At 48.0% G+C, this 12,125-nt stretch overlaps 1 protein-coding gene across 1 annotated transcript; it reads left to right on the plus strand.

The window, feature by feature from the left end:
* The first annotated feature begins 2,768 nt into the window (after window positions 1-2,768).
* PPP1R17 (protein phosphatase 1 regulatory subunit 17) lies at window positions 2,769-10,614 on the plus strand. Its single transcript, XM_016222259.2, has 4 exons — window positions 2,769-2,868; window positions 3,844-3,996; window positions 5,359-5,511; window positions 10,532-10,614. Exons 1-4 carry the CDS (start codon window positions 2,787-2,789, stop codon window positions 10,612-10,614), a joined length of 471 nt encoding a protein of 156 aa, XP_016077745.2. The 5' UTR covers window positions 2,769-2,786.
* The last annotated feature ends 1,511 nt before the right edge of the window (window positions 10,615-12,125 follow it).

Consider the following 12,125-nt stretch of genomic DNA (forward strand, 5'->3'; position numbering starts at 1 on the left):
ATTAGAGCAGCTCATGCCCTACGATGGCTCGGTCCTATAGAGTACCCTTCTCATGAGGATAGACATGGAGAGAGGGGAGGGAGAGGGGACATCTCATCCTAACATTCTGCAGGCAGGGAAAATGACGATTACTAATAAGGCGATGCTGAACTCCAAGGATCTCTCTCCTCCCCTTATTTATTCTTTCCTTTTTTGCCAAGAAGTTCATAATGACGTCATCCATGATAAAAGTGTCTTCTAATCCCATGGGCAAAACACACCCCTGCCCAGCACGGAGAGTGTTTTCATAATGGAAAATCCAAAATCTAAAAATCATCTCTCAGTCTCCTAGTCTACAGAGGCTTGCCAGTCCACCACCGTCGTTCTTTCAATCCCACTGGTTTAAAATAGTGTTGCATCCCGACACAAGGTGCTCTCCTGGAAGGAAGCAGGTGTCAGGTGGGTGACTAATCACTGGATACCCCCACCTTGCTCAGGGACTTCTGACACTTAAAAGGGCCACTCCTCTCTCTCAAGTTTAGTACAGTGATGACAGTTTTGCTCAGATGAAGGCTGGTCGTCCCATGGTTCGGCATCTAGATGAAAATAGAAGAGCCAATACGTTTACAGATTTTATCCACCTGGTCTTCATTAGCAGGCTGTTTAGTTGGGTACAGATAATGTCACTTAACAACGGCTGCCACTTACTCAAGTGCCTACAGTATGCCAGGCTTGGAGCTATCCTGTTCAATCTTCAGAGTAACGCCACTACAAGATGGATACTATGATCTCTATTTTACAGATAAGAAAACTGAGGGTAAGAGTGAGGGTGGGGCAGAAGGGGACATATGCCCCCAGGTGCCAGTTGGCACACCACAAAGGTGCTAGCCTTTGCAGATTCCCTCACAGCAGCAATAGCTTGTTGGGAGAAAGGGCAGAAATGGTGCTCTTGCCCTTGGGCCCCATGTGTCCTCCCTCACTATGTCACTAAGGTTTAGCCACTTCATCAAAATCCTATGGCTTTTTAGTTAAAGAGCTGAGATTCGGTCTAGATTTATTTGACTTGAAAGCTCAGGTTTAAATTAAATAACCATGTACTGGGCACACAGGAGCAGTCATATGACCTAAGTACAAAGAACAGCTTACCTTGGGCTGCAGAGGGGGAGGGGGGTTATGTCCGATGGGACTTAGGGTAGAAGGCAGGAGGTAGCCTGTCTCTTCTTCTGGAGAAGGGGTAGTTTGACCAGTTCTCTCCATGGGATAGATTTTCAGCAGGAAGCCTAAGACAGAAAGTTCCAGCAGGGCTAATGCCTTCCTGCCCAAAGAAAAGGAAGATTGGTTAAGCAGATGCACAGGCCACAGTTGAGGCTGTCACCATCTCTAGACGTCAACTCTGAGCCCACGCACCCTGAGAGATGGTCCCACAGCTTTCCTCTCCACTCAAGCAGGTGGGGGCTGGCCACCCAACCTAAGGGCATGCTTCCTTGTGGTCCCAGGGAGTAGGGAGTCTGCATACAAGCACTAAAGACAATGGTCTAAATTGATTTCTGCTGAGGTCACTCAGTACAATCAGTCTGCTCAGAGTGACACTAAAAGCTGGGCTCAAGTAATCCCTTAATGGCTCCATCTGCTATGCAATGATCTCAGCCTGTAGGGGGAGAGGCCCTCCAGCATCCCGGAGAAAACTGGCTTATTCCTAATAAGGCAACTGAGTTGAATTCTAGGAGCTTGAAATGTTAACATAGCTGGTGCATGTGTACATCTGCATGCCAGGGATCTAGGAATCTCAAGACAAGAGGACCAGTGGGTCATTTTAATCTTGTCCCTCCTCTTCAATCATTCTTGCTCGGTTAACATCTTGTAATGAGTTATCTGAAAGAAATGCAAGAAACAGAATCTAAGTAGATTCTAATGAAGATTTCCTATAAATCTCTACTAATGCATTTCTCATTCAGGCCCGACACATGTCCATTCTGGATTTCCACTTCTCCTGGACAATGTCTACAACTAATAGCTCTGGAAGGTTCAAGGGATTTGTGGTCTAGGAAAAATGGGAGTGGGGAGAGGAGGGGAAACAGACTGGCTCTAATGTCAGGGATCCCTAGGGAGAAAATAATAAAGATCTATTTCGAGACCTAGATTTTTTTTCCTACCACCATTGTAGTATGGCGAGGGAGGAATTCTCATTATTTTATAGTTGGAGGAGGTAATAGTCAAAAACCAGAAGACTTGTTCAATAAGGGCTCAGAATCCACTTTCTTTTTAGGACACTGGGGTGTCTAGCGGAAGTCTGCAGGAAAGGAGTGGATTTGGGTCCAGGTGTGGCTATTTAATAGATGTGTGGTTGAAAAAATTAGATTTTCTGAGCCTTAGTTTCCCCATCTGTGAAGTAGTCATAATCTTACTTTGCAGAACTCAACCGAAAAAATATAGGTGAGGTTTAATCAATATTTTCTGTAACTCTGAGCTAATTCATTTCTAATTCAGACCTGACAAGTGTTCATTCCGAAACTCCCACAGTGCATCTGAAAGAGGGCAAATATTGAATATCTGATACATGACAGTTACCCATAAATCCCCGTGCATGTGTATGGGAGATTTGTTCATTGTAGCTTAAATCTTACACTAGATCTTCTAGTCGCTAAATAGAAGAGGCAGCCTTGAAAAATGGGATTGAGTTGGGAACATAAGTGCTCAGTAAATATACTTATTTAACAAGTGAATGAATGAACAGAAGACATACTAACAGACTGTGTCTTATATTTCTGTAGTGCTGGGTAAGAAATACACACACCGGCCCTCCTTGGATGATGTCCACTGAGCAGATGCAGCCACTAGATCTCTCAGAAGACAGACTGGACAAGCTCGACCCTCGCTGTGGCCACTTAGGTAAACGCTCCAGCGGGAATGTGGGTAGTGAAGGTCAGATGGAAGGGTCTCTGCCATTTAGTTTGTAGGCTAGTCAGAGGGAGGTCCCCTAAAACCTGATAGTTTGTGCCTTCAGGTGACAACCAACCCAGATGGACAGACAAATGGCTATGGGTTCCTGGGGTCTGCCATGTGAATATTAGCTGATGCCCTGGAGAGAAGATCATGAGAGTTTTAAAAAAAGAAAGAGAAGGCATTGTTGTCATTTTGGGGGTCTGAAAGAGCTCCAGGCAGAGCATTTTTGAGGCAATAGATGGAACATGGCTGTGCAGCTCATTTCCAGTATTTCCTGGCGCGCACACACCCCATGTGGGGTGCCAATAAAATATTTCAAATATCTCCCTTTGCCTATCAAGACAGAATTCTAAATAGCCCTTTTCTGCTTTATTGTCAATCTGTTTCCTCTCCAGAACTGACTTTTTGCATAACCTTTGTAATGAAAATACCAGAAACATTTCTGCCTCTACCCATTTCTAAAAATGAGACACTCAGACTTTGATGGATGGGCCTTTAGCATATTCATAGCCTTTGTTTATGCCTCGCCTGGTTATGGCTCCCCCCAGCCCCCCCGCCCCCTACTCTTTCCCCATTTGCCATCAAGATAGTTTATGTTCAAGATTTCTCCAAAAATGGGAAAATGTGTAATTGAAGGAAAAGTCAAAGTTGAAGCAAATGTCTTGGTCTCTGTACTATGGGCTGAGTCACATCCTAGGGTTGAATGGTGACCCAGGACTAGTCTGTGTCTCGCCTGTACCTCCAGAGATCCCTCCCCAGCTGGGCAGAGCAGATTCTATAGAAGAGGCCACAGTAAAGAAATACTATATTTTCAGACCCATGGCTTCTGCCTCTTCTGTCAGATGGAATGGAAACCAACGGGTTTCTGACCAGACCCTGACTCATGTCATGTTTTTGTTCTTTGCATCCTGTCAAAATCAGATGACCTTTCAGACCAGTTCATTAAGGACTGTGAGCTGAAAAAGAAGCCAAGAAAGGGGAAAAATGCACAAGTCACCCTGAACATTGAGTCAGACCAAAAAAAACCGAGGAGGAAAGATACCCCGGCCCTGCACATCCCGCCGTTTATACCAGGTAAGCGCCAGGAGGCCGGTCCGCACACCTGCAAAGGGGACCTACCTGCTCACCGCTGGATCACATCGCTCTTACAATGTTTTTTCTTAAAAACTTGGGCGTTTTTTAATCATTGGGATCTGTCTTAGTTACAATGAGGCCAGCTGCTATAACAGATAAATCCCAAAATATCAGGGGATGACACAATGCAAGTTTATTCTTCACTCACCAAGACTGAAAGCTGGGTGTGGGGGAGGCAAGCTGGGCTCCAAATGGCCATTTGGGGACTCTGCTGAGGGAGGTGGAGACCAGTGCATGGCTCCTGGAGTCACCGTGCACTTCAGCTCCCAGCAGCATCCTGCCGGCAGGGGGACAGTGGGGGTGGGGCACCTGCAGAGCGTCGCAGCCCTTCCTTCAGCCACAGGCCCCACCTGAGCAAAAGGGAGGCTGAGAAGTGTGTGCCCAGGAGCAAAGGGAACGGTTTGGTGACCAGCTAAAGTGTCCTTATAACAGCCTTGCATGTGACACGTGACACTCTCTTGTTCCCCAAATGTTTTATCTTCTTTCCTTTCATCCCTCCCCCCAGGCCACTTATTCAAGGTCCTCTCTAGTCACAGTCCACTCAGGGGAATACAAAGCAAACAGGCCACCGAGTGTTCTGGGAAGGACCAGCGTCGCCTCAATAAATTCCATTCTAAATAAATAAACATTAAAACAACAGAATCGCAGAAGTAGCTGAAATGCACCCTGAGGAGTCAAGTCCCACTGGGGGTCCTTAGGTTAGGCCCGGGGGGCTCGGTCCCGGCAGCGAGTGGCGGGAAGGCTGCAGAGGGGCTGTCTCAGAGAGTGGGCAGGTGACGCGGGAAATTTTCCCGGGTGGGAGGGGTGAGAAGGCAGGTGGGCGGGGGTCAGTGCGGAGGAGCCAGCTGTCCCACGGAGGCGGGGAGAGCCTGCGCTCTGTCCCGTCCCCGGCTGGGATGTCTGCGAGCTGCATCGCCGGGGGCAGTGGCCGCCTTCACTTCCCTCAGACGTGAGATGGTGGCAGTGACATTACGTTCAAATCAGGCACGTAAAGCCCTTCACATAGAACATGTTCTACAGGGTAGACTCCATAGATACTAATTCTCAGAAAGAAAGTGCTTTTATTAAAATAAGTTTGGAAAGATAGAGTGACAGCCGTCATCAGGTACGTGTGCGAAGGTGGGTGCACAGACCTTGGCTACGAGGATGCATGTATTTGACCGGGGCTATGAGGATGGACATACGAGGACGGACATGCATCCTGGGCTATGAGGATGGACATACGAGGACGGACATGCATCCTGGGCCATGAGGATGGACGTCTTTGACCTTGTTTCTCCCTCTGTTTCCCTCACCATGCAGGTGTGCTCTCAGAACATTTAATTAAAAGATACGAGGTCCAAGAGAGACACCCAAAGGGCAAAATGAGTCCCGCTCTTCAGGACACTGACCTGGAACAGAAGAAGCCAAGGAGAAAAGACACACCTGCCCTGCACATGTCGCCCTTCGCAGCAGGTAAAAAGAGCTGGTCAGGCCGTTTGCGGGGGGGGGGGGGGGGGGGGGAGGGTGGGTCAGGAGCCTCACCATCTGGAGGTGCCACGGGCATGGCCTTTGTCCTGCCCGGCAATCTGTGTCCTGGGGGGAGCAGCACTTACTGCTGCCTTCAGGTTCACCCTCCTGGGCAGCTCCCCAGGGCCGCCGCGGAGACGGGAGGGTCAGAGCATCACTCACTTCAGCAGAGCGGCCGAAGGCACTGGGCCAACGAAGCAGAAACGTCAGGGGCCCTTGAGAAGACTTGAAATACCCTCCTGCCCAGCCTTCCAAGGATCGCGCATCCTGCGGCTGAGGCTGGTTCTCCCAAGACACCCGGATACACCGACCAAAACCTCAAAACAAGAGGAAGAGAGAGGGAGAGAGAGGCAGAAATAATGATAGCTGCCCTAACATGTGTCGGGTCAAGCCAAGAACCTTGCTAACACTGCTCACGACCCCGGGCCAGAAGGCAGCCTGTCCTGTGCGTGAGGTGCGGACTTGCCCCTGAGAATTTCATGTGCAAGTTGGGGGATGAGACATGGACATTCACGATTAGAGTATAAGACTGTGTGTGTGTGTGTGTGTGTTTATACAGATAGTTGGGCGGGCAGTGAAGGATGCAATTTTAAAAACCAGCTGAGTAACACAATAAAGTGGTTATTAGCTCCTTTTACAGATAAAGAAACTGAGAGAGGACTTAAGTAACTTAGCCACTTTGAAGCCTTCTGTGGATGCGCCGGATGGCTGGATGGCTGATGGATTGGATTGACGATGGGATGATTAGATGATAGATGACTGGATCAAATTCTGCTCAAAATCAAACCCTGGGGGTTGTAGCCAGCTCTGGCTCACCTGCGGGCACTGCTCCATTGCACTGTGTTAGTGCAGCGATCTCCACTAGCTCTGCTGGACACAGACGTGCAGATACCAAGGCCGTCAGCTCTTTCAGCAATGTTCCCGTTGTTCTTGTCGCTGTGTTTGTAGCCGAAGTTCACTTACATCAACAAGTTGTTTGATAAATTCATGAGGACTAGCCTGGGATTGCCCTAGGTTGCTGGCATTTACCTGATGTCTAGTCTAGTCCCTTGTCGATAGCGATGCTCAATAAGTGTTTGGATTTTTAAAAATATATTCTATTTGGAAATCACAATCCTGCAGTTTCAAGTTCTCCATCAGGAGGTTGATTATTTGCTACCCATTTTTGTATTTATTTTTATTGAAGTTCTTCTAGGGGCAGAGCCTGTAGAAGAGTCTCCTGAGTACACAGTACTGGACATGAGCCCTGGACTCAGGAAGGTCGAGCTCTGATCTCTGGTTCAGCTCCATTCTAACTTTGTGACCCTGGGCAACTAGCAAAAACTCTAAGAGCCTTCATCCATCTCTGAAAGGATGACCATAAAACCCATCTCCTAGGATTGTTAACACAGTGAAATAAAGTATATAATGCACTTAGCACAGTTCCTGGCTTACTGAGAGACCTCAATACATGTTAGTTCCCCTTCATTCTCTGTTAAACCTTATATTTTTTTAGATAAGTCAAAACATTTCTAAAGGTGAGAGTTTTCCTAGCCACCGTGTTTTATTTACCTCTCCATATAAACCTGCTGATTCAAGGAACTTCCTAAAATGTTGAGCTCTGTTTTTGGCAATGGAAGCTGCCCACACCCTAATACCTGCATCGTAAGGGAGCAGCTCCTGGTTGGATGTAACGTGTCTATCCAACGGTGCAAAGTTCACAGAGCTGGAGAGGGGGCTGTGCATCCACGGACTCTGCACACATTATGAAATTGCTTGAATCAGCAGATCTCTGTGTTGTATTTGCAATTATAGAGCACGTTCTATGTTTCTAGCTTTTATTGGCATATTAGCTGAAGCACTTTATTTTTGAAGAGCCTTTTAGTATCTAAAGATTTGGCAGGAATCAAAATGCTAGTTAAGCTGATAAGGGTAGAGCCTTCAGCAGATGTTCAGAGAGACCCGCATTGGTTCTAATGGGGTGTTGAGAGGAACTCGGAGACAAATGCGCTCCGGAGACGTCTCCTCTCATTAGCCCTTGGCACACGAAGACTGGACAAGAATTCGCTCTGTTCTAAGTATCTTGCTAACCACCCCCATTCCTCTAGGTTAATGAGCTTATTTGATGGGTCCAATTGCCAGACAGCTCCTCATCGCCAGCCCCAGGTTTGCTCCCAACTTGGTTCACAGTCGCCAGGGGCCCCCACCTTGGTGATTGCATGGCAGGGAACATTGGGTTGTGGTTGGTCAAATCTCAGTGGCTGGGGTCTACTTTAGGAAAATAGCCTTTAGTTGCAATCTTTGGCAAAAGGAACCAGGGGAAGTAGAGAATACTAAGGCTGGAATAATTGAAAAGAAGCCTCCTGAAAATTGGATCATGAGCTATGAACATCTGGAGATCACAACTCAATGCTGTACTTGTAGAAAGTGTCCTTTGAAAGTGACACGTCTTCTGTCCTGCTGGGAACAGAGCATTCTCTGTGCTGTGGGTGACCAGGAGAGGCCGTGTCTTAGCCCTGGCTCCTTTAAACCAGAGGCACACGTCTGTGTTGCAGGTGACCAGCTTGAGACGGTGCTCTGGGTGGGATCATGCCCTAAGACAGCAGGCTGCAAGGCTAACTGTGGTTGTTAAAATACCTTCCATTCAGGGGGGGAGGCTGATGTTCTGTCCAGCGATTCCCACCAACGTAAAAGTGCTTTAATGGAGTTTCAGGGAGGGTGTGGTTGGTGCCTAAAGAACGGCCTAAATCTATCTGCTGGTGGCATGACCCATTATGGGAAATACAAATTCTTTTATGTCCACTTTTACAGATGAGCAAACTGAGGCTCAGATAGGTTAAGGGACCTACTCAAAGTTGAATGACCACCAAAGGCAAAGCTGTCTGCCTCTAGGCCTTTCCTTCAGTGACACACCTCTGCTCCCCACAGGGCAGCATGGGGTTCAGGACTGGGTTAAATCAGAAAGACAGTGTTTAGCAAACCTTGTTCACTCTCAACTCACCAAAGCCAACAACAGTAAGAGCCCAGGATAAGAAGGTATTGATTATCCATAGGCGCAGATGCGAAGCCTCATTCCAAGCAGCGATACTCATGAAATCAAGATTTTGATGAACTACCATATATTTTCCAATATAAGATATAAAAATTAATGCTTATTCAAATACAAATGCTGGCTCACTTTTCACTTGCAATGATCTCCCATGTCCCCTTGGAAAAGCCTAGCCCACTCTGCGATGGGCTGACCTTGATGGCTGACCTTGATTTCAACAGGCTCCTCCCTTCCCTGAAATCCCAAGATGCTCATATGGCTAGGTTTCAAGGATACCCCAAAATAATCAGAAAGTTTACTGGGATCTGGGGATTTTAAGGCTCTTGCCCTTTTTGAATTAACCCCAAATTTGGCTTCAAGCGACATCAAGGAAGGTAAGATGAAAAATTAGCCAACTCCGTGTTCTCCTACCAATGTAGCCTTAATTCCAAATGGAAACCCAAACCTCTGTGCAGCTGGTACAAGAGAAAAATACCTCCCACCGTGTTTCGTAGGTGATTTACACAAAAGGCTTCTTTCAGCTCCACTCTTGAAATTGCTTTCTTCTCCGATAAATATCAGCTAATTGGTAAGAAACCCATATGAGCAAACTAGGAACTGAATCAAAGGAGGAGCCATTAAGATCAACACATAGTTTTCATTAATTTGCTGCTGTTGAATGGATTCCAGTTTTGTAGAAAGGCCTCTGTGGTGCACAGCTTTCCTCCCCGAAGTCTAGATCTGTGTGAAATGCATCATGAACGGAAAGGTCTCTAATTATCGGGGTTGGGGTGCGAGGCCATGGTGGGAAACAGAACTGGCTGGGGGGGGGGAGGACAGAGTCATGGAGGGCTGGCCTTGAGTCACAGCCTCCTTTGTCTTTTCATGCAAATGATCCTACTTCACAATTCACAGGATGGGCACAACCACCCAGACCTCCTTGGATGGTCTTTTCTGGGCTGATCAGTCCAGAAAATGTTCAGTCTTCAGACTCTCACAGACCAGTCACATTTTAGAGAAAATATTATGGAGCCCAATAGAGAGATGGGTAACAACTTTGAGTTTTGCCTAGTAAGGATGCTAAGAAAGAAGCCATCCAACAGCCCTAAAACTTCATAAAAGATATTTTAATCCCCCAAACAAGGGGGATCACCTTGAAACAAAGAGCAGCTTTTTCATAGTGTAGCCGCAGAGCTGAATGAACGACTCACCACCCTTTCCGTGTTTTCTCCTTTTGCTCTGAGCTGCGTTAACTTTATTACCCACCAGCACTGACGTTTAGAGATGGCCTGTTCAGGGCCCACGCTCAGTCTTTCCCCCAGACGTGGGTACGATGCGTTTAAGCTCGGCTTCACGCGGGCTACCAGCTCTTCACAACAGGAACTGAACTAACACACCGTGAAAGGAGAAAGTACCTCCCGCCAGGGGCGTGCACAGGCAGGCAGTTTAGGCGGCAGCCACGCCCGACCTTAGCTGCTCTCAGGTGTGGTGCTGTGCTGAGCATTGGTCTACTTCTTAATTCATTGTCCAAACAGCCCTTTTTTATAAGTAACCCTGCTCTCCTGTTGCATCAGAGAACACTGAGGTGTAAAAGTGTCAACACAGATTGAGGGGCAGGATGAGACTCCAGATCATTTGGACTCCAAAATTCATGTGATTCCCACCCTGCAGGGCCACAAGCGTACACACAGAGTGTAGAGAAGAGGGGGGAGGTCGCCTCGGACTCCCAGGCTGAGCGTCCCCTTGTAACCGGAGTGGTGTCCTCGTGGAGCCACAGTTCCCCTGGGGAGGCCGAAGGAGGCCACCCAGCTCTGCCCCCACCCCCAGGTCAGCACCTTTAGCTTTGCAGATGCTGAGAGGTTTCTGGGCTGCCGTGCTCCTGTGTGCTCTCTGTACTGAAAGGCTGGCTGATATTTTAATTAGAGGCACTTAATTGCAGACCTGTGCTTTGTTTTACAGATGTGACACTGCTCAGGGAGGAGGGACCCAAGGAGGTGATCATGGAAGATGAAGAACAGGATGGTGACAAGATGGCTATTTAAAGATATTTCCCCCGAGACCACTTGTAAATGGGTTAGGCTGGTTCCCTACGGCGACCTAGAAAAAATAGACCTGTTGCTGCTCTCCTCTTGTCCTAGTCCGCCTCGGCGACCCAGACACCTCTGCCCCAGAGGACACGCTCTATCAGGCTGCCGGGCTCCTCTTTCCTCTCTCTCCTTTCCCGAACCTGGTTCCCATTTCCACCCCATGGGGTTTTTCTGATGCAGTGGAAAGGAAGCAGGTTGTCGTCCTAAATTAGGAGGTCCCAGGGAAAGCTCTCATGTTTCTCTTCTGCATCTTCTGGGTTAATTCCTGGAGCACAGGAATTGGAGAACATGGAGAACATGGGATCCTTTTCTTCTTGGCTTGGGCTGCTGGGCAGGACTTGAATTGACATCACCCAAATGCCAGTTTAAGTGCGGCCTCCGGGCTGCCAGTTAGGGAGGTGGGAGTGTGTAGGTTCCAGCTCTCTGGTTGCTTTGGAGAACATGGCCTTTTATCTCTTCCATTCTTCTCAAGCGTTCAAGTGTCCCTTGTGACATTCCTGAGATCCTTGTAACTCATGCCCTAAGGGTGACTATATGAGTTGGGGGGGGGTCCACCCAGCCAATCACACCTTGGCTGAAAATACCAGAGGAAGGGAGTGCTGGTCTACCTGGGAGGCTTAGCAATAGTTCCTATTTGTCTTTATTTTGTAAAACATCTCTTAACCGTGTTGGCCTGAAATTTGTGAGTGTGTCACAGGTGAACCATTACTAACAGCAGGCAAAATACCAATGCTTGTGATGGCTTTACTTTGAAAAAATTAATTAAGGTCACTGGAAGGCCATTCGTATATTTTTAGCATTCTCACTTATTTAGAGCCCAATATGCTTTCTTGGATGGGAGGGAAAGGTGTGGCATTAGCTGACGAGCAGGGGTCCCTATGTAGCTCCCGCCCCAGCCTGCAGCCAGTGGGTGCCGCGGGGAGGCTTTGCACCAGGGCCCCACCCACCAGGTGAAGGACATGGGGAAAGGCCACGCCTATTGTCCAAAGGCAGAAAGGTGGGTATTTGAGCCGATCCTGCCTGAAAGTGATCATTTGGAAGTTCTGCATCCACCCCGGCTCCAACAGTTTTGCAGCCCTTCTGTCTTCCTGTCCTTCTCACAAATGTGGAGAAGATGCAGGGCCCTGCCGGCAATAAAGATGCTTCTGCCCCGTCTCCGTGTCCTGGCGCCTTTCTCCTAAAAATACTCCCTGCACTTCCAGTCACAAAGAGGAGAGGCCGCAGAAGAGATGTATGGAATTGTTTTGTTTGGTTTTTTTGACCCACAGAGGTTTAAAAATGTTTGAATTAGTCGTGACATTTAACAATCTAATAAGGAGAATTTACGTAAAATTCTAGGCTTCCAGATTCCTTTGGAAAACTCAAGATTGGGCAACTCTGGGCCTGATCGGAGGCGTGGCAGCCGTCGAGGGGCGCTGAGCGACTCACTTTAGAAGGAACATAGGTTCTCCATCTGGCCTCAGCCC

The sequence above is a fragment of the Miniopterus natalensis genome, chromosome 10 (genome assembly GCF_054644295.1).
Source record: "Miniopterus natalensis isolate mMinNat1 chromosome 10, mMinNat1.hap1, whole genome shotgun sequence".
Taxonomy (NCBI): Eukaryota; Metazoa; Chordata; class Mammalia; order Chiroptera; family Miniopteridae; genus Miniopterus; species Miniopterus natalensis.

Excerpts from the sequence above, each read along its gene's own strand:
- PPP1R17 (XM_016222259.2), top strand. The coding sequence starts at position 2,787 with ATGATGTCCACTGAGCAGATGCAGCCACTAGATCTCTCAGAAGACAGA. Across the intron at positions 2,869-3,843 it reads CCCTCGCTGTGGCCACTTAG|ATGACCTTTCAGACCAGTTC; the intron begins GTAAACGCTCCA and ends TGTCAAAATCAG. Across the intron at positions 3,997-5,358 it reads CATCCCGCCGTTTATACCAG|GTGTGCTCTCAGAACATTTA; the intron begins GTAAGCGCCAGG and ends CTCACCATGCAG.